At 34.5% G+C, this 24,110-nt stretch overlaps 1 protein-coding gene across 2 annotated transcripts in view; it reads left to right on the plus strand.

Moving 5' to 3' along the window:
- The window catches only part of COL4A4 (collagen type IV alpha 4 chain), a 132,315-nt gene that overhangs the window by 18,680 nt on the left and 89,525 nt on the right, over window positions 1–24,110 (plus strand). For both annotated transcript variants that reach the window (XM_051983438.1, XM_051983437.1), the window contains exons 5-17: window positions 9,073–9,207; window positions 9,444–9,488; window positions 9,948–10,064; window positions 12,678–12,746; window positions 14,116–14,151; window positions 16,705–16,767; window positions 17,480–17,515; window positions 17,724–17,765; window positions 19,880–19,960; window positions 20,603–20,656; window positions 20,892–20,951; window positions 22,803–22,847; window positions 23,336–23,389. In XM_051983438.1, coding sequence (XP_051839398.1) covers window positions 9,073–9,207; window positions 9,444–9,488; window positions 9,948–10,064; window positions 12,678–12,746; window positions 14,116–14,151; window positions 16,705–16,767; window positions 17,480–17,515; window positions 17,724–17,765; window positions 19,880–19,960; window positions 20,603–20,656; window positions 20,892–20,951; window positions 22,803–22,847; window positions 23,336–23,389 — 837 coding nt within the window. The remainder of the gene's footprint in view (window positions 1–9,072; window positions 9,208–9,443; window positions 9,489–9,947; window positions 10,065–12,677; window positions 12,747–14,115; window positions 14,152–16,704; window positions 16,768–17,479; window positions 17,516–17,723; window positions 17,766–19,879; window positions 19,961–20,602; window positions 20,657–20,891; window positions 20,952–22,802; window positions 22,848–23,335; window positions 23,390–24,110) is intronic.

Below are 24,110 nucleotides of genomic sequence, written 5' to 3' on the forward strand. Positions count from 1 at the left end.
CTCAGGGTTTTGGGATGTATATTAAATTTTACTGGTGGTTCCAACATTTACTCACTTTCAGTATTCTCTTCTGAATTCCCTTCTTCTCTCTTCTGTATACATACCTACATACATACATATGTATTTCAATGTTTTGCTGCTGCTGAAATATCATCTTTTTTTATTTGTTTATTCTGTCTTCTTTTAACTCAGCCTAAGATAAATAAAGGATGCTCAAGGATTAACATAGCTTAGTGAGGAAAGTCTTAAAGTCACAAATTAGAGTTCAAAGTCTGCCATAGGCAGGTATTTTCCAATTCTGGGATTCTGTGACACTTCAATTCACCAAATCAAATTCAACATTGGTTGGGGGACCCTGGACAAGACATTAGTGCTAGAGGAAATTTTTTAAGATTTAAAATTGTAGAGAAGATACTAATCTTCATTGGTCCAACGGAGTTCCCCCTCACAGGTACAGTTCTTGTCCCTAAGATCATATTAACTCTTTTTTGACTGTCCTGTTTCACTCATTTGAAGCTCAAAGGTCACTAAATCTTTCTTCCATCCTTTACCCCCAACTTTTTGGGATAAATTGTTGCCTAACCATACTGCCTTTATCCTATCTAATAAGATTTTAATATATGTCCTACTTACCTTTATATCATTAGATTTTACCTGCTGCTCTAGCTTAGCAAGATCTCTTTGTATATTCATTTTGTCAGCTTGTGTGTTAATTCTGCTCCCAATGGGGTTTCTCCCCTGACTATCTATCTAAAAAGCTAATTTTCAGCTTGGTATGTGGTATTCTCCACAATATATCCCTCCCCTATATTCTCTGTATTGGTTCATTCAGTTTTTCCTGAATATATCTCACCCATTTCCATATCTGTGACTTCACTCCAGACATTTTCTTCTGCTTGAAATGCCTGTCTTCCTCTTCTTAACTCCTCTTAGCTTATCTTCTCATCAAGGTCCTCCTTATGTCCAAGGGTTTCCCTGGTCATTCAGTTAATAGATGTTTATGAAGCACCTATTACTACATATCAGGTACTGTACTAAGCCCTAGGGATACAAAGAAAGGCAAAGACTCTCCCTGCTCTTAAGAAGCTCATAATCTAAAATAGGTGAGACACCTTGAAAACAACTATATGCAAACAAGCTATAGGGATGATAAATAGGAAATAAGGCCAGTGGGAAAGCCCTAAATTAAAACAGATCCAATAAAGTTTTTTGAAGAAAATTGGATTAAGGTGGTCATCCCAGCTCCAAATTCAAGCAAACATGTTTTTAAAAATACAAAAATACACACACACACAAAAAAGGTTCTAATTACATATTAGTAGGAAATAACTAGTTTTTCTTTGATAAAATTTTGGCCAAGTTGTCCAGTATTTGCCAGAATCTCTCTCTCTCTCTCTGGGTTCCTATAAACATTAATGTCATTCATTTATTTGGTATTTCTCATAGACTGCCTCTTATTGTAGTCATTTTTAAAAAAATATTTCATGTCTTCATCTTTCCCTTCAAACCACATACAACTTGGGGCACTGCCTTAGTTAGATCTCATGTACTGGAGCATCCCTATGGTGCTTTGTACAAAGTATTTACTTTATAAACATTATTTAATTTTGAGTTGATAATTGATTTTATTGATCAGTTATTAACAACTAACTATAATTAACAATTTATAACTACAGTGAATAATTAACAACAATACTAAACCAGGTAGTTAGCCAACTAGCAAATTGTTGAATGAATGCATAGAAACCTTTAGTTGAGAACCAGAGAGAGGAAGAGATATGCAACTGCCCATTTCTTGCATCAGAAAAGTAACTCCCTTTAGCTTTCTCTCTTGTAATTCATATAGCAGGCTGATATATATATCACCAAGAAGGTGTGTGTGTGTGTGTGTGTGTGTATACACACACACACACACACACCACACACACACACACACACACACACCTTCTTGGGCATTATACCATTTTACAGTTATATAATTTACAATTATATTTACAAATGATTCTATTTAATCTCCCTACCAGCCTGTGAACTCCATGAGGGCAAACATTGTGTATCATCTATACTTTGTGACTCTCTACTGCTGGGTATGATGTTCTCTGCACATAGTAGGTATTTAATTAGTAAAGAAATAATGAAAGAAGGAAAACAAAGCATTCAAAAGTGCTATATGCCTGCAGGAGTGTGGAGTTTTTAGATGGAAAGAGAACTGCTTCAAATCCTTCCCTGCCCTTCCTTGAGCTTTTTGTTAGTTCAATGAGAAAATTAGGTTTTTGGCTAGGATTAATGTCCAGGCACAGAAATTGAATCTCTGAACTGAAGTTATATGTATTCTATATACAGTTATTCAGGAGCTGTTATGTAGTCTAGGTTACAGATTTTCACATCTCATCTTAGTGACTAGTGAGGATTTTCACCCAAGGTAGAATGAAGAGACCTGTCTTTATCATCATGTCACTTAACCAATGTTGAAATGATTTGATTAATCAAACTGTCACAGAATCTCAGAATTGGAAAAGATCTTAGGGGCCGTCTAATTCAACTTCTATTTAACCAGGGATCACTTCTAAGAGTATTTTTTTTTTTAATAATAGTTTTTTCGCTTTCAAAGTACATGCAAAGATAATTTTCAACACTCATCCTTGCAAAATCCTTTCTAACAGTATTTCTAAAAAAGTCATCCAGCTACTTTTTTTTTTCTTTTTTGAGATTAGATTTCCTTATCTTTCCCAGGCTTTAAGTGCAGTAGCCACTCATGGATGGAGTCCCAAGACTGATCATTATGGAAACATTCACCTATTCTCTCTTTCCCACCTGAGCCAGTTTTCCCCTTCTCAAACAACTAAGTAGTTCTCCACTGCCTAGGGGTTAACCATATTGACATGTATTGTCCTATCATTTAAAGTGGTCATCCAATCAGCTTTATCCCTACTTTAGCCCTATGCACCCTGATCATCCAGATTCTTAATAAAGGCCAAATCATCTTCTTGTAGGTACAGGAATGGGGGAAAATATATCAAAGGGACTTTCCAAGGGTTTGACTTGTCTTCTTCTTTCTACTGTAAAGTCTTTGAGGACTGATACCTTCATTTCTCTTATATTTTGAAATTTTTGTTTTAGTTTTTGGATCTGAGTCAATGATTGATTTTATTGCTGTAGGGAATTTAATGACATCAACAACAATTTTGTTGTTCAGTCATTTTTAGCTGTGGCCAACTCTTTCTGACCTCATTTGGGGTTTTTTTGGGCAAAGATACTGGAATAGCCTGCCATTTCCTTTTCCAGCTCATTTCACAGATAAGGAAACTGATGCAAACAGGATGAAGTGACTTGCTCAGGATAACATATAGCTAGTAAGTGTCTGAGGTTAGATTTGAACTCACAAAGATGAGTTTTATTAACTCTAGGCTCAGCACTATGCTAAAGGCTTTATAATTATTATTTTATTTTATCCTTAGAATGATCCTGGGAGGTAGGTGCTATTATTATTCCCATTTTCCAATAGAGAAGACTGAGGCAGGCAGAGGTTAAGGGTTTTTTCCCAGAGCCACACAGCAAGTAAGCATCTAAGGCCAGTTTTGAATTCAGGTTTTCTAACTCCAGATCCAACGCTCTACCTACTGTACCTAATTTCCTTCTTTCCCACAATCCCTAACAACTACCATAGATCTCTATAGTAGATGCTGAATATTCAAAAACTAACTGACTTTTAAAATCTAACTAAATTTCAGCCTTTTGGGTGTTTGATGAAGTAACAGTGACACCCAGTGGCCCTCTGATTTAGTCACAATCAAGCCATCTTTAACTGCGCCCCCCCCCCCCCCCCAAAAAAAAAAATTCCTCAGGAATTACTGGTATGTTTTTATGACATCTCTCAATCAATCAATTCACCAGTTAATTAATATTTATAGAAAGCCTATGATGTTCAAGGCTCTGTAATGATGGGTATTGTGCAAAATATAAATATAGGAGTCAGTCTTTATCCTTAAGGACATGATATATATCATTATTAAAAATCATCACTACGAACCAAAAAAAAATTAACATAAAATGGCATGCTCTAGGTACTTAGCATTTAGGGCTGTGAGAGATCATGCAAAATGTATCATCCAGCCCTCCTTTTATAAGCCAAAGCCCCAAGAAAGGAGGTAATTTGTCCAGAATCCCAAAGATGTAAATGGTAATCTGAAGGAAGGTTTTCTGGTTTCAAATCTGGTGCTCTTTCCAGTCTAGTCCACTGGATTTAGTTAAGTGATCAGTTATGTGGCCATAAGTGTTATGGCTGTCCAAAAGAGAGGTGAGTCAGGGAGGGGAGATGGGCTGATGATGGTGCAGGCCAAGTCTAGCCCATCTCTTGAACTCCAGCTTTCTGAACTACTGTGGCTATGATGATTGGGCATCTGCACTTTGTAGCATCAATATGCGATCACCAGGATGCCCAACCAGGGGCTATCTGGATCAGTATGGAAATGGAGCAGGCCAAAAGGTGAGGCCTATGACTGTTGTAGTTGTAGTGGAGAAGGGAAGGGAATGAAAAGGGAAAGAGGAAAATGAAAGGGAAGGGGAATGGAGGGAAGGAAAGAAGGAAGGAAGGAAGAAAGGAAAGAAGGAAGGAAGGAAGAAAGGAAGGAAGGAAGGAAGGAAGGAAGGAAGGAAGGAAGGAAGGAAGGAAGGAGGGAAAGAAGGAAGGAAGGAAAGAAGGAAGGAAGGAAGGAAGGAAAGAAGGAAGGAAGAAGGAAGGAAGGAAGGAAGGAAGGAAAGAAGGAAGGAAGGAAGGAAGGAAGGAAGGAAGGAAGGAAGGAAGGAAGAAGAAAAAAGAGAGAGGGAAGGGAAGGAGGGAGGAAGAGAAAAAAAGGGAGGGAAGGGAAGGAGGGAGAAAGGGAGGAAGGAAGGAAGGAAGAAAGGAAGGAAGAGAGGGAGGAAGGAAGAAGAAAAAGAACATGAAAATCAGTGAAAATTAAAGAAAGCTATAGTTGCATATAAAGACATATAAAGACTGGACTAAGAAAATGTGTAGAATGTGGACAGGCAAAATAATGAAAAGATACTATTCCAGGTGGAGGAAGAGACATTAGGAAATGTCTAAAGGTGGGAATGAAGGAAAGACTTAGAACAGATAGCATATGTTCAGCAGACAGCTGTGGCAAAGAAGGTCCGAAAATGGTGAGGGATTGTAATCTGAAGGGCTTTGAAAACTGGAGGTGGGTTAACCTTAATGCAATAAGGAAGAAAGAGATATGGAATATCTAAATTCTTTGCTTCAGTTTTCTCACCTGTAAAATGAGAATGATACTAGCAACCTACCTTCCAAGGTTGTTGTGAGAATCAAATAAAAAAGATTTGTAAAGCAGTTAGACAATGCCTGGTTTTACTTATAAAGTGCTATATTAATATTGTGATGATGATGATGTTGGTGATGGTGATGGTTGAAGAAAATGAGATGAAAATAATGTTGAAGGAAGATTAGCTTTGTGGTGAGATATGTGAAATGGATTGGAGAGGGAAGATGATGGAATCAGGGAAGGAGGAAGTTTTTGATTAGAACAAGAGCAGCTGAGGGATCTGAAACAGGATGATGCTGGCAATGATATGAAAGGGGAAGTATATATATATTTATGTGTGTGTGTGTGTATTTGTCTGTCTGTCTCAAATTTTAAATATTAGCAGGCTTTACTGACAAAATATTGCATGTTACGTTCTCTTTTTTTGCCTTACTGCTGCTGGCCTTTATAAACTGTTATAGTCAAAAGAGCCCTTGTGTTGTGATGGCCAACTTTCTGCTAATGCAAATCTATATGTACTTAATTAGGCTGGTTCTTGAGCAGCAGATGCCTGGCCACACTCAGAACATTTTCATCTGAGATAAACCCATCAAAATTTGTGTTGTGCTCACCTAAGTCAGTAGAAGAAAGAATTTGCTAAGCACATATCATGTGTCAGACACTATGCTTTAGAAACCCAGCTACACCAAAACCCCCAAACTTATTTATTTTAACAATTTGTCTTTCTTGCTGATTTACCTCCTAATGGAGAAAGTATTTAGGAATCAAAGAAAAAAAACAGAGAACTTTGTCTGAAGCCATATTATAGCAACTCCATTAATTTTTTGTCCTTTCCAAGGTGGTACTAGAACTCTTGGCTTTCTATGTAAAGAGTTACTTTCCTGGAACAAGAAAAGTAAACATTCAAAAGGTTGATTTCAAGATGTTTTATGTAAAGATTTCACCAGTCAGTTGCTGCTATATTGAATTTAAATAAAGACCCTAATTTTTAGATACTCTGTCTCTTTCTGTCTCTTTGTATCTCTCTGTATCTCTCTCTTTTCCATCTGTCTGTCTGTCCATGTCTCTCCCCACCTTCTCTCTCCCTCCCTTCTTCCTCTTTCTCCAGAGTATGATTAAATAATAGTCATCTTCTTGACATTGATCAGGATAATTTTTTGACTTAGACAACTGATAAGGAATTTTTTGGTATTTGATGGCAAAGCATGGCTAACATTCTATTTCCACATTGAGATTGATTTCCTTCATTCTTTATTTAAATGGTTGGCCTGAAATGGTAATATTATGGTAGCCATGTTAGATGACATTTGGTATCCACAAAGCGTCCAATCATTTGAAATAAATTGAAATAATTGAGATCAAGATTGAAATCAATTGAAATAAAGAGAATCAATCTTATGATTTTACATGGCATGCTGAAGTTGGATCAACTGTCAAATCTATGGTGAATCCTGGGTTCCATGAATCTGTTTTCCTACTGAATGTCACATGAGTGGAAAAAGTTTAAGAAGCCCTGATATAATAAGCATATAAGTCAGGATTTGAATCCATGTCTTTCTTCAAAGTTCAGTGTTCTATCTATCATGCCAGATATTTTTCTTCTTGAATATAATTGGATCGTAACCCTACTGTACACACTCAGGTGCTATAGATTTTCTTCTTCTTTTTTTTTTTTTCTTTTTAAAACATCAGACTTGAAGAGTCTATTGTGGTTATTGGTGTTAATAGTAGGTCTTTCTGTTCTTATCAACCAATCTGGATGAATTTACTCTTCCTTAGATCTCATAGATCCCCTTCTTTCTCTCTTCCTGAATTCTAGGGACTCACCACATTAATTCTGGACTTAGTTTATATGCCTGACCAGCTTTAGCCCAGCTGCATCTGAGAACTCCAGAAGTCAAATACCAGCCTCTAGCAGAAATAACATGTGCAATCATGCCTAGTTGAGATCTATATGTTTTAATTTACCAAGCAAGTTCTAATCTTCACAAAGTCCTGCCTTCATTTTCCTGCTCATTTTCCATGCACTTCAGTTACATGAAAATTTGGCTCAAAAAGGAAGAAAACATAAACATACAAAATCAAACTTGCATTTGGGAAATTTAGTTAGAGATCTCCAGTAGGAAAGAAAACACTTTTCAAAAAGCCATAAAAACTGGGAGAGAAGCCCAAGGTTATCAAAACCACCTTTGTTTAGAGATATCAGATCTTTGGGAATATTCACCGAAACCAAATAGCCAGGGAAAAACAAAATGTTTTTCTCTTAATGCTTCTAAATGCGTACTGTTGTCTTGCTTGAACTTTTCTTGGATGGGAGCAAATAGAGGGGTGTAGTTTGTAATATCTACTTGATTAGTACTTGGCATATAGTATATACTTAATAAATGCTTATTGAGACTGACCTCAATGCTCCATTTGTGCATTTATTAGAAAATAAGTCCTTTCAAGTGGACACCCCAAATTTGAAAAAGAAGCAGAGATAGAATATTATAGCTCCATACATAACCAGGAATTCTGTTCCTTACACCGTTGGAGTATAGTAGGAGTGTGTCTGAACAAGTCTTTTTGTATCTCTTTTATTCACTATACCTATTTAGTATAAGATACCTATAAGGTATCTTATAAGTTCCGTGATCTATAAGTTCACAATGGCTGTGGAATTTAATGCTCTTATGTCTAAGAAGACACAGGGAATTTTCTTCTGTGCCAGAGCTGTTGCAAAGTCTTGTTTCATTCAGACTCAGGACGAGAATTAAGTCAAGGATCTGTCTCTCTAAATCATGTAGTCCACAACTCATTGTTCATAAATTCACAGTTGTGAGGGACATACCACTTCATTTTTACAGAAGATGAAACAGTCCCAGAAAACTGAATTGACTGGCCTAAAAGTCACATAGATAGTGTGATTTTTGTCCCTCTAAGTGTATAAAGACACATGAAACTGAATCTGATCTAAATGAAGAATCAGGCAAAGGAAGCTAAGAAAGAAAAATAAACACTGCCTTCTTCTTGCTCCCCTACCCTACCCTTATTACACAGTACTGTGACATATGAATTAAAGAGATTCATCCAGGCCATATGTCTTCTTTTGCTTTACTTGTTATAGTGAAAGAGCCTTTTCCTTTAGTTCTGTGATACTCTAAAGAGAGATCTTAATTTAATATTTCATTAAAGAACAGAAATGATAAGAGGGGATTATTTAATTTGATATTTCCTGAGTGGGTTATTGTCAGGATGTGTGATTCTTCCATTGTCACAATTTATAGCTTTAATCTGTACCTATACGTGTGTGTATATTTTATATATGAATATGTGTATACACATATAGGTGTTTTATATCTATATCTATATATGTGTGTGTGTATACGTATATGTGTATGTGTGATCCATCTTCTGGGGATGAATCTTTCCAAACTTTAGAAGATGCTTCAGATGGCAGGAATACAAATCTATCATCAGAGCAGTATCCAAAGCCTTTCCAGCTTGGGTAAGACATTCCAGACTTTCCAGATCTTGTGCCTTGCTACTGCTACAGCCTTTAAAAATAGATCATTGAAACACAACATTGAGGAATTAATTGCAGCAGGACTTAGTGAAGGAAAAGGAGAAGTATCAGACTATAAAATGCAGAGTAACTATAAGGATTCTGCATAAATCTATCATTTGTATTCCTATTAAGTTGAAATATTCCCTTATTTAAGATTCTCTACAGAATGATACAGACCCAAGCAGACATATTTCTTAAGACTAGAGCATACTACTTAAGAATCTTATCTTCTCTTTTTTTCAGGGCCAACCTGGACATTTAGGGCCCCAAGGCCCCATTGGAGATTTAGGACCTCCTGGGCCCATTGGGTTACCAGGAGAGAAAGGAATGAAAGGAGACAGTGGATTTCCTGGACCAGTGGGAAATCAAGGAGATAAGGTTAAACTTTTTTTTTTTTTTTTGTAAATTAAAGATATAATATTTGCTATTGGTCATTTAAATGACATTTTAAATATTTGCAAAAGCATTGGAAGCTTTATCTCAGAATAAAAATCCAAGCAAATAGTACAACTAATATGTGGGTTAAAAAACCCCACATATTATTGTTCTTTTAAATTAAATCACTTTTAATCATGGAGTATCTTTTATTTGATTGTACTTTCTGATATTTTTAGGGCCCAACAGGAGTACCTGGTTTCCCAGGTTTGGATGGCATCCCTGTAAGTAGCCCTTGAAAAATTCTCATAAAAAAAGAAACTCATTTAAGCTATATTTATACATTTGAATTAAACCTGAAGCAATGTTTTGCTTATCCTCATATCCACATGTGCAGGAGAAATATAATTAATGACTTAGAAATTTTGTCCATCCCACTGAACAAGGAAATGTGATAACTGGGAGAATAAAAATGGTGCTTTTGGATCCCAAGGTTTTCAAACAAGTTAAATGATGTTTCCAAAATAAGAAATCACACTTGATGTGATATCAAAAACTGTGATTCCATATGTAAAGTTATGATTTGATAATAATATCTAATAAAGAAGAGCGATTTCTTGAACAATTGACAATCTCTTATTTGGTATCCAGCCACTTAAACTATTATGCTCAACCAAATGCTGATAATATATTCAAAATTTCTAAAAGTACCATATATAAATGAATTAATTTTTTCCCCTCAGGGGTATCCAGGACCTCCAGGATCAAGAGGCAAACCTGGCATTGATGGCCGCAATGGTTCAAGAGGAGATCCAGGGTTTCCAGGAGAGAGAGGAGCACCAGGACCAGAAGGTCCAGCTGTAAGACATTACTTGCATATGAGATTAGAAATAAGTGTATCGTTTAAGAACAAGCCTTGTAGGTTTAGCAGACAGATGTATATTCAAGTCTGTAACTTATCAGCTCTGTAGACCATAGTCTGCAACTTGAAAGTCCTTGCCTTATATAGTATGTAGAAACCCTCTAAGGAATCCTGAAGTGAAAAGTTATTAATAAAGCAAGAGTGATTATATATGTGCATATGCATGCATGTATATGATATGAGTGTGTATAAATACATATCTATCTATCTATCTATCTATCTATCATCTATCTATCTACTCATCCATCCATCACTGGGAATGACTAGAGTCTTTGTTATGTGTATAAGTGGGGAGCTGAAGGTTGCCATACAGTTACATAATGGAATCTTCCTACTTCAAATAAAATGTTTAAACTTAAGGAAAAAATACTTGGGCTCACTTACATCTCTTGAAACATGAATAATGTGAATGCTGTGCACTTGCTCTAGCATTGCTGCAGCTGTACATCCTTTTTTTGTTGAGAGAATGTAGTATAGTGCAAAGAGAATTGATTTTGGCAATATTGGATCAAAAAGGTATTATTGAACTTAGTTGCTGAGTCAAGTGATCTCTTTTTACAAATGAGAAAACTGAGGTGGACAGAGTGGCTTACCCAGCTAGGTCTTCCTGACTCCAGGCCCGTTGCTTCTGTCCACTACTCCATACGTGAAATTCTGGCCCTGCTTCTGCTTACTTTCTGACTAAAGTATGTGACCTTAGACCAGTCCTGTTATCTCTGGGACCCAGTTTTGTGATTTGTATAATGGGAGGAATGGAATAAATGATCTCTCTGATCTCTTCCAGCTCTAGCATCCTGTGATCCCTGTGTATTTATGTGACATGTCACTGACCTCAAACCCTTTCAGCCAGTGGAATATGTTTCACTGCTCTAACCTGCACGTACAGATGTGACACTGAATAAATAATTTCTCATAATGATGAAAGACTCCTTTATCCCCTCTAATGGATATAAAAATTTCCAGGTTGAAAACCACCAAAGTAAACAATACCCCAAGTTGTGAGTCACTTAGCTGCTGGAATAGGCATCCTAAGCATGCAACAAAAAACTTCCTTTTCATTGGGTTCACTAAGAATCATTGAACTAGATCATTATCAGTAAAATTGAAGATCCCAGTTTTTCATGAACTTATTCTTCCCCAAACATCTGGGGCTTGAACCAGGGGCTTACCCTTTGCTATCTCATCTTAGTGCTAAGGAGGCCCACCAAGGAATACACTCATTTTTCTGACCATTCTTTCTTTTTTCTCCTTTTTTATAAAGTCTAGAGGCACTTCGGCCTTATAATCTGATTTCTTGTGATTTTTTTTTGTCTCTCTCTGATTAGTTATCATAGCTCAGCTTGTTTTTAGTAAGCCTCTTTTGCTTTAGAGGTATGTCTGACTTCTGATTTTGTCCCTAGCCTTCAATGGAGCCAAACCAAGCACAGAATTCAAATGTAGCTTTCAAAATTAAAGCTGTTTTTTTTTAAGTGCCCAGAGCAAGACTAGCATTCATCCCTTTATTGCCAAACTTCTCAATCTTCCTAACCACTTTCTACCTATACTATGGATATAGACTTTGAAAGCACCTGGGAGGCTATTTAGTCCAATATCTCATTTGAACTGAAGCCCTGGTCCTAGAGTGACAGTAAGCATCAGAGGAGTAAAATTTACTATTCAGTCCTTTGACTTTTATATACACAGAGTGAAATCATATACAGTTAGGTGGTCTAAGGAATAGAATACTGAGTTTGGAGTTAGGAAGAACTGAATTTGAATCTCACTTTCAATAATTAATATCTAGGTGACCCTGCACAAATCTTCTATTACTTAGGGATCTAAATTTCCTCATCTGTAGAATGAGGGGTTCTCTATCTTTCTCTATCTGGACTCAGAGCCTTTAAAACCCTTTCCAGCTCTAATTTATTCCTATTTTCTAAAATCAGTAATTTAAAAAAATTCCAACCCTGGCATGTTATTGCATGATCAATGAAAGAGAGATTCCTCTTGCTCATATATTTTATTATTGAGAAATAAATGCAATTCAGCTTACTTAAAATTAATTTATAGTTATCAATACCAATAATTTATTTTTTCTCCCCTACTAATAATTCTTAGGAGTTAATCCAAATTTCTGATAGATATCAAATATGTGTTTCAAAAGCACTGGTTAAATTATAGTTAAAACTAATAAGATAATGGAGGGAATAAAAAAAATCAATAAGACATTGTATTTGAAATTTTTAGTCAGACATTCACAATTAATAGTGACTAGGCAGCTTGATGGTGCAGGGGATAGAATGCTGGGTCTGTAGTCAGGAAGAACTCAGTTTCTGGAGCTCAAATCCAGCCTCAGACACTTTCTAACTGTGTGACCTTAGGCACCTCATTTGTAAAATGATCCAAGAAGGAAATGAGAAACCACTCCAATATCTTTGCCAAGAAAATCCCAAATGAGGTCACAAAGTCAAAAATGACTGAAATGATTCAACAACAAAATAATAATGGGAACGAATTATAATATACTTAATGATTTTGTACTTTTCCTCCTAAACAAATGTTTGATTTTCAGGGTCTGCAGGGGCCAGCAGGAGAAAAAGGGAATTCAATATATATTTCAGGTGCTATTAAAGGCCTCCCGGTGAGTATTCCAGGAATTGTTGAACTATCAAAAGTGGTAACATGGATGATTAATCCTAATTGTTAATGAAATCATTATAACTTTCTGTACTTTGATGATTTAGACCATCATGTTCTAAGGAGATCAGAAATGCTAAGTAGGGACAATGCCAAGTTGTTAACACATGCCCTTGCAGGTAGAGATATATAATTTTTCATATGATAAAGATATCCTCTTATACTTGTAGGAACAAGAATATTGCTCTAAAGTAACTTCCAAAACAGTGACTGTTAGTTACTATGACTCATGTGCTATTTTAAAAATATTTGCTTTTTTGCTATCAAATAATATGTAACTGAAAGTAGATAATTGCAAACAATAATTTAATTAGCAAGAAACTACAGTGACTACTTTCATCCCAGAAGGAACACCCAAGATTATTAGAAGCCCAAAAATAATAGGAAATGGAATTCCAGGAAAGCTAGAGGCAGTACAGGGCTTCATCCCACTATAACCAAAGATTGGCTAAAGACATGGAAAGCCCAGAAAGCTTTGCATACAAAGGCAGCAAGAATGGAAAGGTTCCCTGAGACATGAACAGAAGAAAACAGAAGGAAATTCAGGAGGCATCCTGGACAAGAAGAGCAGTTTTCAAAGAAAAATGTAGAATTTATTGCATACATTTTAAAAAGTAATGGTATGAAATGAGGTCTCAGTTTCATAGAGAATTTTCTTTTGGGTTATGAAAATGATCTTATTGGGTTTAAGTTTAGAAAAAAATTAAAAGAAAGTTAAGTTTGATGTATAAATATTTAGCCTCTGCTATATGCAAGATACTGTTCTTAAATTGGTAAGAGTGGCGAGCATTTGTCCTTTAAAGATTTCAAGAACCTCAACATTAAGCCAATATTAATAATAAAAAATAAAGCAGCCTAGAGTTCTTAGCAAGTAGTAATATTACAAAAAGCATACTCAATCAGTCCACAAATTTCTAAGCACTAGTAAACTCCATTCTATGTGCCAATTATTGTGCTAGTATATTCATACCATCCATTTTTTACTTTAATATTTTTTCCAATTAAATGTAAAACTAATTGATATTTCTTTTAAAATTTTTTGAGTTTCAAATTCTACCTCCCCATATTGAGAAGACAAGCAATTTGAAATAGATGATGAATGTGCAGGAATGCAAAAACATATTTTCATGTTAGTCATGTTGTAAAATAAAAGACAAAAAAAAAAACAAGAAAAAATTTTAAAAGTATGCTTTAAACTGCTATCAGACTTCATCAGTTTCTCTGGAAATGGACAGCATTTTTCATCATAAGCTTTTCAGAATTGTCTTGAATCATTATATTACTAAGAATACATGTAATATTTCATGTTACAGGGAGATCGAGGTGATCCAGGACCTCCAGGTTTGCCTGTAAGTGTCTCTATGGAATATATATTGTCAGATCCTTCTTGATCAATGTGTGAAATCTCTATCATTTTAAGGATTACCTGTTTTGTGGATTTTCCACAGCAAAATTTTAATCCCAGGCTAAATTTGTCCTGACATTCAGTTCACTTTGGGCTGGCTTCCACAAAAGCATCTGACATTTGGCTTAGTGAATTCAAGATAATTTTAACCTACTTTAAATATAAAGTAAATCTTCGGGACAAATAAAAAACTATATAACCTCACAACATTGTGAATCCTGGTAAAAATAATTTTGTTTATCTTATTTTGAATTATTCAAACATTGCTACCAAGAATCGACTGATGTGTCATTTCTATATCCACCTTCACTTCCTGAAATATTGCGACCTCACAGTCACCTCTATTTATAAGTGATTATTGAGGTTGAAAGAAGAGACAGGTTGCCCTTCTAATGATCCACTTCTGATATGGCTTTTTAAGCAAGACTACTATCTTAGATGTATATAAATCTTTTACCAGACATGGAAGGATGACTTGATTTTTGTCACTGATCATCCAGAAGAAATACCTTTTGTGTGTTATAAGCAAGAAGATAACTTAGCGTGTCCTTAAAATAAATATTAAATCATATCTGCAAAGAAAGAATGATTACATTTTAGACCATTAAATCATCTGAAGTGTGCAAATTGCCCAGAACAAATAGTCCTTTCTCCTTGCCTTTCCCAGACTGAGAGTCAGTAGGAGAAATTGGGAAAAGAAAGTGGGAAATTGGTGGGGGGGCAGAATTTAAGAGTCCTGGTTTTGAGTTTCAGTTTTGCTATTTGTTATCTATGAGATTGTAGGTAAGTCACTTAATTTTTCTGTGCCTCTATTTCTTCCTTTATAAAATGAGGGGATTGGACTTGATTAAAGCTTCTTAAACTTTTCCCATTCATGACCCATTTTGTCTTGAAAAAAAATTTTTTTGTGACCCAGGGAATATAGGTATATAAAATATATATATAGAAATATAATAAAATAGATATTATGCAAATCAAACACTGATAATAAATTATAATTTTGTGACTCTCATAGTCATTTATCAGATCCCATAGGGATCACGACCCACAGTTTAGAAAGCTGGGGACTAGATAGCTTATTAAAGTCCTTTCATATGATGCTAACATGAACTTTTATTTCAATGTGCTAATCCTTATCATTTATGAAAAGAAGTGTGGAATAATTAGCCTTGAGTCTAGTGTCCTAGTTCACTCTCTGATGCTCAATGGCTGGATGACTCTTGGTAAGTCAAGGCAATGTGTAAAACCAGTTTCTCAGTGTTATGGGTCTGAAGTGTCAGACATGTGACCCATAAGTTCTATTTGGCTCACAGCATTCCTGAGCAAGGCCCAAACTAGATTAAAATATATTAGGGAAATATTTAACAAAAATAAATAAAAATACAGTAAAATATCAATAATGTTAATATATAATTTTCTAAGTCAACCTGTGCTCACAAGAATCTTTATGGCTTAATGATCCCATGTCTATTTGAGTTTGAGATCACTGTATTAGGCAGTTCTCTCCAAGAGCTCCCAACACTAGTGAAAACAGAGGTCTAGTCCCTATTCTTATTTCATATATCTGTATCTATGTATATAGATAAACACGCATATTTATGCATGTATATGTACACATATGCATACACACATATGTGTGTATATGTTATTTACATTTCTATCACATATACAAACCTATTTATATATGCGTATGTGTGTACAAAATATGTTTATGTAAATATTAGGGTACAAAAAATGATTTATATAGTAATGGGCCAGGTCCCCAGAGTCAAATTCAAAGTTGTGCGTTTATTTATCTATAATTAATACAGTTTTAAATACATGAAATAATGTAGAGAGTCAGCATAGTATATGCTGAGGGTCATCTTTGGTATTTGAATTGATTCAAGTCTTGCCTCTCATACATTCTAGCTATGTGACATGGGCATGTATTCTATCCTCTCAGGGTTATGTATAATTCTTTAATATAATGTATTATGGATGAGGGAGATCTCTATATCAATAAAATCACAAGCATAACCCTCCAGAGGAGAAAAATATGAGAAGAAAAAGAACCAAGTAAATATTATTCTTTTTAAAAAAAGTATTAAACATATAAGAATTAATTACATGGAATTATGTAAATGTTATTCAGAAGTTGCTTTTAAATAAGTGACCTCATATTGCTTAAATTTTTTTTTAAAATTTCCAATTATAGAGACTTAGAATGTAACCAGTGAGGACATTTCTGGATAAAGGACCCCTGTATCAGAATTTACTAAACCCTGAGCGTGTATATTTCTGATACATATCCTGAGGTTTAGTGAGTTTGGAAGCCAATAGAATTTCACACTTTTATTGTAGTATTGTTGCTGATAGAAAATGAAGCCAATAAGGATTTTATTTTTTTTAAGAGATAAAGGGTATTTATAAACTTCTAGGATTATATTCAGACTTTGTGATAAAACACAGATTTGAGTAAACAAAGGCATTTTGTTGTTGTTGTTTTCATGCATAGGGACCTCGAGGGGCGAATGGATCAATGGGTGAAATAGGATTTCCAGGGATACCAGGTTCTAGAGTAAGTGTCATATTAATGGTAAAGTTCTTTCTTTTTTTTTCCCAAAATGCAATTTGTTTCTTTGTCAAAATCTATATCACATTACCTAACTGTAATTTCAACTCTAATCAGATATTATGTCACTGTTGATATTAATGTTTGCTGATATTTGTCTGGTTGAAAATAAAAAAATAAAAATAAATAACCAATCAGTAAAATAAAAAGCCAGTGTTTGATAATAGAAGAGTAATCTTAAAACATATGGGTTTAAGTACTGTCTGTTTCCATTACTTATGGGCCACATAATCAAGGACCAGTGACTACCTTATTGAGAGCCTCAATTTTCCCATTTGTCACTGGGAGCAATGTTATTTGCACTAAGGGTTAATGTTTAAAAGAAGCGTTTTTTAAATTTTAAGTATAGTATAAATGTGACTTGTTGCTGCACTATAATTGTTATTGTTATTATTAACAACGACACTATTGTTGGGTTTAGAAGGCACTGAGTGAAATTGTCCTCGAATCAATACAAATCCATTACCATTATAGAAAAACCATATTTTTCTGGCAGTCAGAAGCACTATCTTCACATATCAGTAATAACAAATTTATATTTTTACATTATTGAATTGGAATTAATGGGCTATTTAAGTCATCAGATGGTGAGACCAAATACAGTGCCTCAGAATTCTAGATGAGCTGATTTATTTTCTTTTTGTGGTTGTCTTTTTAGGGACCTCCAGGCTACCCTGGGAGGCCAGGTGATCAGGTAGGAATATATATCAAAGAATTTCTGAATAGAGCACAAATTCTTAGGTGTAACTAACTATTTATGTTATTTTAGATCTTTTGGATTTTTCCTTGCTAGTGGGCATCTCAAACACTTTTAAATAAATTCTAATGAGCTAGATGATTAGGTACAAAATTTTCATTAAAATTTTTATAGAAATGTTAACTTCATTCTTTTTTCCTCTTAGGGTAATCCAGGTGTTGGAGTAAAAGGCCAAATTGGAGATCCGGTAAGAAAAGTTTGCATTCAGGAGTTACCTGGGGAACAACCATTGACCTGTTAAGGACCTTAATTTAAAAAGATTAAGATCTGCCAGTGTATCCAGGGCCATTTCCAGTCATCCTGACCTGTTTTGCCATTGGACCCAAATGGCTCCAGAGGAAAAAATAAGGCTGGTGACTTTGCATAGCCCCCTTTCATTTAAATTTAATTCACTTGCATGTCATGGCATAGTCTACTTGAGGTCATGGTGTTCTTCAAAAATGAAGCACAAACAACAATACTGTTCAAGCTAGGTTTAAACATTGTGCTTTCTTTGATTTATAGCTAAGTGGTGCAGTGGTTAAAAGTAAAAAATCCCCAGGCTCATACTCTGCCTCAGATACACGGCAGATATGTGATCATGGGTAATTTACTTAAATTTACTTTCCCAGACTCAGTTTCCTGGGCTGTATAATGGAGATGCTGACAGCCCTTATCTTCCACGAATGCATACTTTAAATGTTAGTGATGATAATAATATACATACATCTGATCTTTGGCCATAGTGATTAAGATTATTAACAGAATAAATTTAAGCTTTAGGCTAATTCCCATACTAAGCTTCAACTTAATAACAAGGGAATGAATATTATTATGATAGATCCTTATCAGGATCTATTATATTTTATTTTAAATTTATTTATTTTTATATTATAATTTAAAGTTTCAAAAAAAAAAAACCTTCCATGTTCTTATAGCAACTCACCAGTTTGCCGTGTTGTTTATCATAAATTGATACACATCCTAATTTGAGGTCATTGGGTCCCATCCATAAAGAAAAGTATAACATGATAATACTGATGGATGCTCCCCCTAAGACACACACTCCTTCTGACAAAGGTTTGAAGCACGTTGGTTAGGCAGCAAGTTTATAGAACAACATTCAAGATTCCTCAGCTGCATAATAGGGATGGTAGAATTGGGAGGGAGCTTCATGAAACAGCCTTCAACCCACCTTTCACAGCAGCAAGGAAAACTGCCAGCAAGTTAACCCAGTGACATTAGTGTCATCTTTCCATATTTAAAAATGTTAACTCCATGGGGAAAAGGGGCAGTGTTGTTATTTAAAATTCATTTTAAGTTTTTTTGTTTCTGTTGTGCTAATTACGGTTGTGTAAACTTTGATTTTCTCAGTTACTAGGTAGAAGGAGGGAGAAATAAGGAAATGTGGTATATTTGTAATACCATTAGGACTAAGTTTTATATAGAATATACATAAGAAAAATACATAAAATCTGCATATATTCTGTATACAGAATATATACAATAATGCTCTGAAAGAAGAATGAAAGTCCTTAATCTTCTATAGAAGTAAAGAAAAATTGCAGCTCCCTGGAGGAGGTTTTGCACATCTTGTATAAAGGAGGCTGGGACTGGCAATTCTCTTCAGCTCAGGAGGTTTGAACTACATGAGGGTGGACTAAGCCAATCATGTTGTCTGTGTTAAGGTCAGCACCAAAATGGTGAGCCCCTGATGAACTGGCTCAGGTTATCAACAGGAAATTTCCATTATTGATTAGGATCCTGCACTTAGAGCCCGGGGAAGCCTGTTAGAGAGAAAAAGAGGAAGGATGGGAAAAAAACGGAGGGAGAGAGATAAAGACAGAGAAAGAAAAGAAAAGAGAAAAGTAAAGAGGGGAAGAAAAAAGAAGAGGAAGGGACACAGACATAGAGGCAGAGACAGACAGAGACACGCACAGATATTATGGATCAAGCAACATAAATCTTTTAGTTATCACTACTGGAAAGCCATTTCCAAATGCATGTTACTATATGTAAGAAATGGCTTTATAATCATCTTTTAAATTATGGTTAAAAGATACCCTATTTTGTTGTTGTTGTTGTTGTTGTTGTTCCTACTCAGTATAGTTAACAGAGTTTAAAGAACATTATTGAAAATTGTATTTTAATTGTAATTGTAATTTAATTGAAAATTGTAATTTAATAATACTTATTTCCAGTTAATTCCATGAACTACACTTTTAAATTTTAGTGTTGTCCCATGACTTAGAGATTAATCCAATCTTCCATCTCTGGATAATTCAGCATTCTTATTATCTTGGTATCATTTGACTTTTATAGGGTGAAGTTGGTCTTCAAGGTTTTCCAGGACCAACCTTACTGATTGAACCTCCTGGTTCATGTCTCATTAAAGGAGAAAAGGTATGTACATTGAAATCTAGTATTCCTTTACTATTTATAGCATTGAAATAAATGGGAATGTGATATTATAATAGCTCTTCCATAATGACTTATTCACATTAATAATATCTCCAGTTCATGGGACTATGAATAATAACATCCACATTTTGTGACTATATGAAAAAACACTCCAGCAAATATTCACCCTTGGATTTATTGTTGCAGCTTTATTTTCAAAATATGTTGCTGTTTTCAAGAACCCTATGAAATTATATTCTTTTCTTCAAAAAGGATTAATCCATTTGTAGAGTCTAGCTGTCCATCAGCTGCCATGTTTAGATAGATCATATATTTTCTTTTTGATATTCTTTGATTACAACAGTACCATTTTCACTGTTACTACTACTTTTCTAAGTGTCCTATGCATCTTATACGTGAATCAGAGTCAGAAGTAAACAAAAAAAAAATGGAATTGATAAAAGAATAAATAGTTTTAAAGTTCACTTCAGCCTAGTTCATTCCAGGTAATGTTTGACACATTGGAAATTCATGAAAATAGAGCAATACCTTCCTCCAAGGAGGTTGTATTCTACTTTGTCAAATGAGCTGAAATTTAATCTTTAAACAGTAAGAATAAGTCAGAACTTAACTGTTATTTTTTAGGGCATGAAAGGAATGCCTGGAGTCATTGGTCCCTCTGGACCATATGGAGTCAAGGTAGATAATCTTTTATTTTTTAATTATTATATAATATTTTTCTTTTACTACATTATTTCTTATTCCTTTATTCATTAAGAATTTCAGTAGAATGCATGCTATAACCACATAGATTCTCCTTTCTTTAGCTATTATCTGTCATCTTTGAGATATCTTGTCTCTTTTTCATGTTGCTGACAATTGTTAACTTCATCTTTATTTTTTGTGTGTATCTCCAAAATGTCATCATGTAAAGGGTGAACCTGGTATTGGAGTGAAGGGTGAAAAGGGTACTTCTGGATTCCCAGGACCTCAGGTAAGAATTATTCAAAATTAATTAAAATATTTTTATTGATTTCATTAAATATTTCCCAATTATATATAAAAACGTTTTCAACATTCATTTTTTTAAATTTAAATTTCCTAATTCTCTCCTTCCTTCTCATCTTTCTCCCCTACTTGAGAAGACAAACAATCTGCTGTTGATTATAAATGTGAAGATATACAAAACACATTTCCATATTAGCTATGTACAAAAGAAAATACAAAACACCCAAGAAAAATGAAGTCTATAAAAGTATGCTTCAACAGATTTCATCAGTTTTCTTTCTGGAGACAGCATTTTCATCAATCTTTGGAATCATCTTGGATCATTGTCTTGATCAGAGTAGCTAAGTCTTTCACAGTTGGTCATTACCATTTTGCTATTAATCTACAATGTACTCTGGTTCTGCTCACTTCACTTTGCATCAATTCATATAGATCTCCCTAGGCTTTTCCTGAAACTATCTTGCTTTTAATTTTTTATAACACAGTTTTCCATCAAAATCATATACTACAAATTATTTTGTATTCCTCAATTGATAGGTATACCCTTGATTTCCAGTTCTATGTCACCACAAAAAATGTGCCATGTATATTTTCGAATTTTGTAATTATTTTTTCTAATACTATAAAATAATTCTTTGATAGTTTGGCACTCAATAAGCAAATTAACTTAGGTAGAATTGTCTTTTTTGTTATATTGGTTTAGCTTACCCACAAGCAATTAATATTTCTCCAGTTATTTAGATCTGTCTTTATTTGTGTGAAAAGTGTTTTGGAATTATGTCCATATAGTCCCTAAGATTGTTTTGACAGGTAGACGCCCAAATATTTTATAGTGTTTACAGTTTTTTTTTTCAGTGTAATCTCTCTTTCTATCTCTTCCTGATGGGTCAGAACAAATTGTTTATCTTTCTAGTCTACCTATGGAATATTTCTCTTTCACATTTTATAGGAGATTTAAGACTAATTAAAAGAAATGTTTAGGTTGCTCAAAACAGGAAATTTTATGAAATAAAAACAATAGTTCTTTGATTAAAAAAAGTTGCAAAATATTCAACATTTACTGAAAAATCAATCCCAATGCTAAGCTTAGAAAATAGACAAAGAAGAGTGAATGATTAAAGGAAATACTGGGGATTATTGGTCATTTCCTGGCCACTTTAGTGCCAATCTAATAATAACTTGGAATTGATACTTTAAGCCTGTTGGATAAAATGAAATGTCAATCTTAGGGGAATAGCTAGAAAAAGGTGAGGCAAAAAGCCAAAAAGATCATCACACCAGTCACTAATTAGCACCTTCATTGATATTGTCAGTACCAAGGCCAAGCTTCAATTGGCATAGGAAGTGGATTGTCCCTTCACTCTAAATTTAAGAAGGGAACATAATGAGGCTCTGGTGCCATGGTGATTTGCATTGCCCCTACCTAAAGGATGCCAGCCTCTTTCTGGGCAAATTATAAGGCATCTGTTTCCAAGATACTTGAGTGTAATTATTATTAAATTGACAAAAATCAAGTGGAACACACGGTTGGGGTGCTCTGAATAATGGCTTCCATTATAAAGGACTGACATTTGGGTGGTTATTGAGAATAGCTTAATTGGAGTTCAACAAAAATGGTATGCAGAAACAGAATCAATTTTATATCTAGTTAGTATCTTTCTTTCAAGCTACTTTGGCAAACATCAACACATAAATTAAACAGTAATAATAATAACTTTATTGTGAAGTAGGGAAAGATAATTGGTTCACTCATTTATTTCTTATTCTTTTTTTTTTTTTGATGTGTGTTTATGTGTGTATGTGTGTATGTGTCCATGTATGTGCTTGAATCTCCAAGGGTGGCCCTGGTTCCCATGGACTTCCAGGTTTTCCAGGAGTAAAGGTAAACATATTAAGATAGCAAACAATTTCTACAAAATGGAACTCAACGTTATTCCCAATGTATAGCTTCATGTCCTCTTACTTGAAGATCAAAATTATACCACAAATAAATGTTCATGTAATTAAGAAAGAGGACATTTTCATGTATGATATAGATATAAATGCTAGAGCTATCAAATCAATGGGAACTACAACCTCAAATTGCAGAATGGTACAACATGCTCATTAAATGGACAGCACACCCTGACATCAAACATAAATTCATTTATTCATTATTTATTTATTTTATTAAAAGCTTTTTATTTACAAAACATATGCACAGGTAATTTTTCAACATTGACCTTTGCAAAGTCTGTTCTAAATATCCCCTCCTTCCCTCCACCCCCTCCTCTAGATGGCAGGTAGTCCAGTACAAAACATAAATTTAAACAAATTATCTTGTTATTGAATCAGATTTTACAAAGAAGATCTGTCCATGGTTGTTTTTAGGGAGAACTTGGAGCAAGTGGTGTCCGTGGGCAGCTTGGAGTTTTTGGCATTAAGGTAATAAACTAAGGATTTCTAATGGGCAGAGACACTTAATTTTCTGATTCCTACAGTGCCTTTGAGTGAATATGTAAAGAAATATTTCAGAAATATAGCTTTTAAAAGGTCAAATAGATTTCCTTATTTATTTATTTATTGTTTTTCTTATTTATTAATGTATTTTAAAGAAGTTTTTTGTAATGATCCTGTTAAAGACCGAGAAATAATTCTCTTAAATGGGAAGGATAAATATGCACATTTCAGATATTTCATGAGAATAATTATTTCTGTGGTCTAAATCTGTGATTTCATTGGCATAGGGAACTACTGAAGAAGAAATTCCCTCTACCAATGCAGACTGACAACTGTTCTGCAGCTTATAATCTTAGAGACTTTTCTGAGTCACTGAGATATTCAGTGACTTGCCAGTATGTGCCAGAAGCAGTACATGAATTCAGAGCTTCTGACTCTGAGATAGGCTCCTTGTCCCCTAATCCAGGCAGCCTCACTAGTTATTTTCTTTCTTACTCTCCCTAGCACCTAACATAGATCTCAATACATAAGGAGTGAAACACATTGTCTAACTAACTGACTGGTTCAATTAATTATCTAATTGAAATTAAAATAAAGAAGGCAACATGGCATCTTAGAGTTGGAATGGATTTTTGATATTAATCATTTGGCTTAGAGGAAAGAAGTTCACTTATTCCATGGAAGAAGAAACTATGACTTAGAAGCC

The sequence above is a fragment of the Antechinus flavipes genome, chromosome 3 (genome assembly GCF_016432865.1).
Source record: "Antechinus flavipes isolate AdamAnt ecotype Samford, QLD, Australia chromosome 3, AdamAnt_v2, whole genome shotgun sequence".
Taxonomy (NCBI): Eukaryota; Metazoa; Chordata; class Mammalia; order Dasyuromorphia; family Dasyuridae; genus Antechinus; species Antechinus flavipes.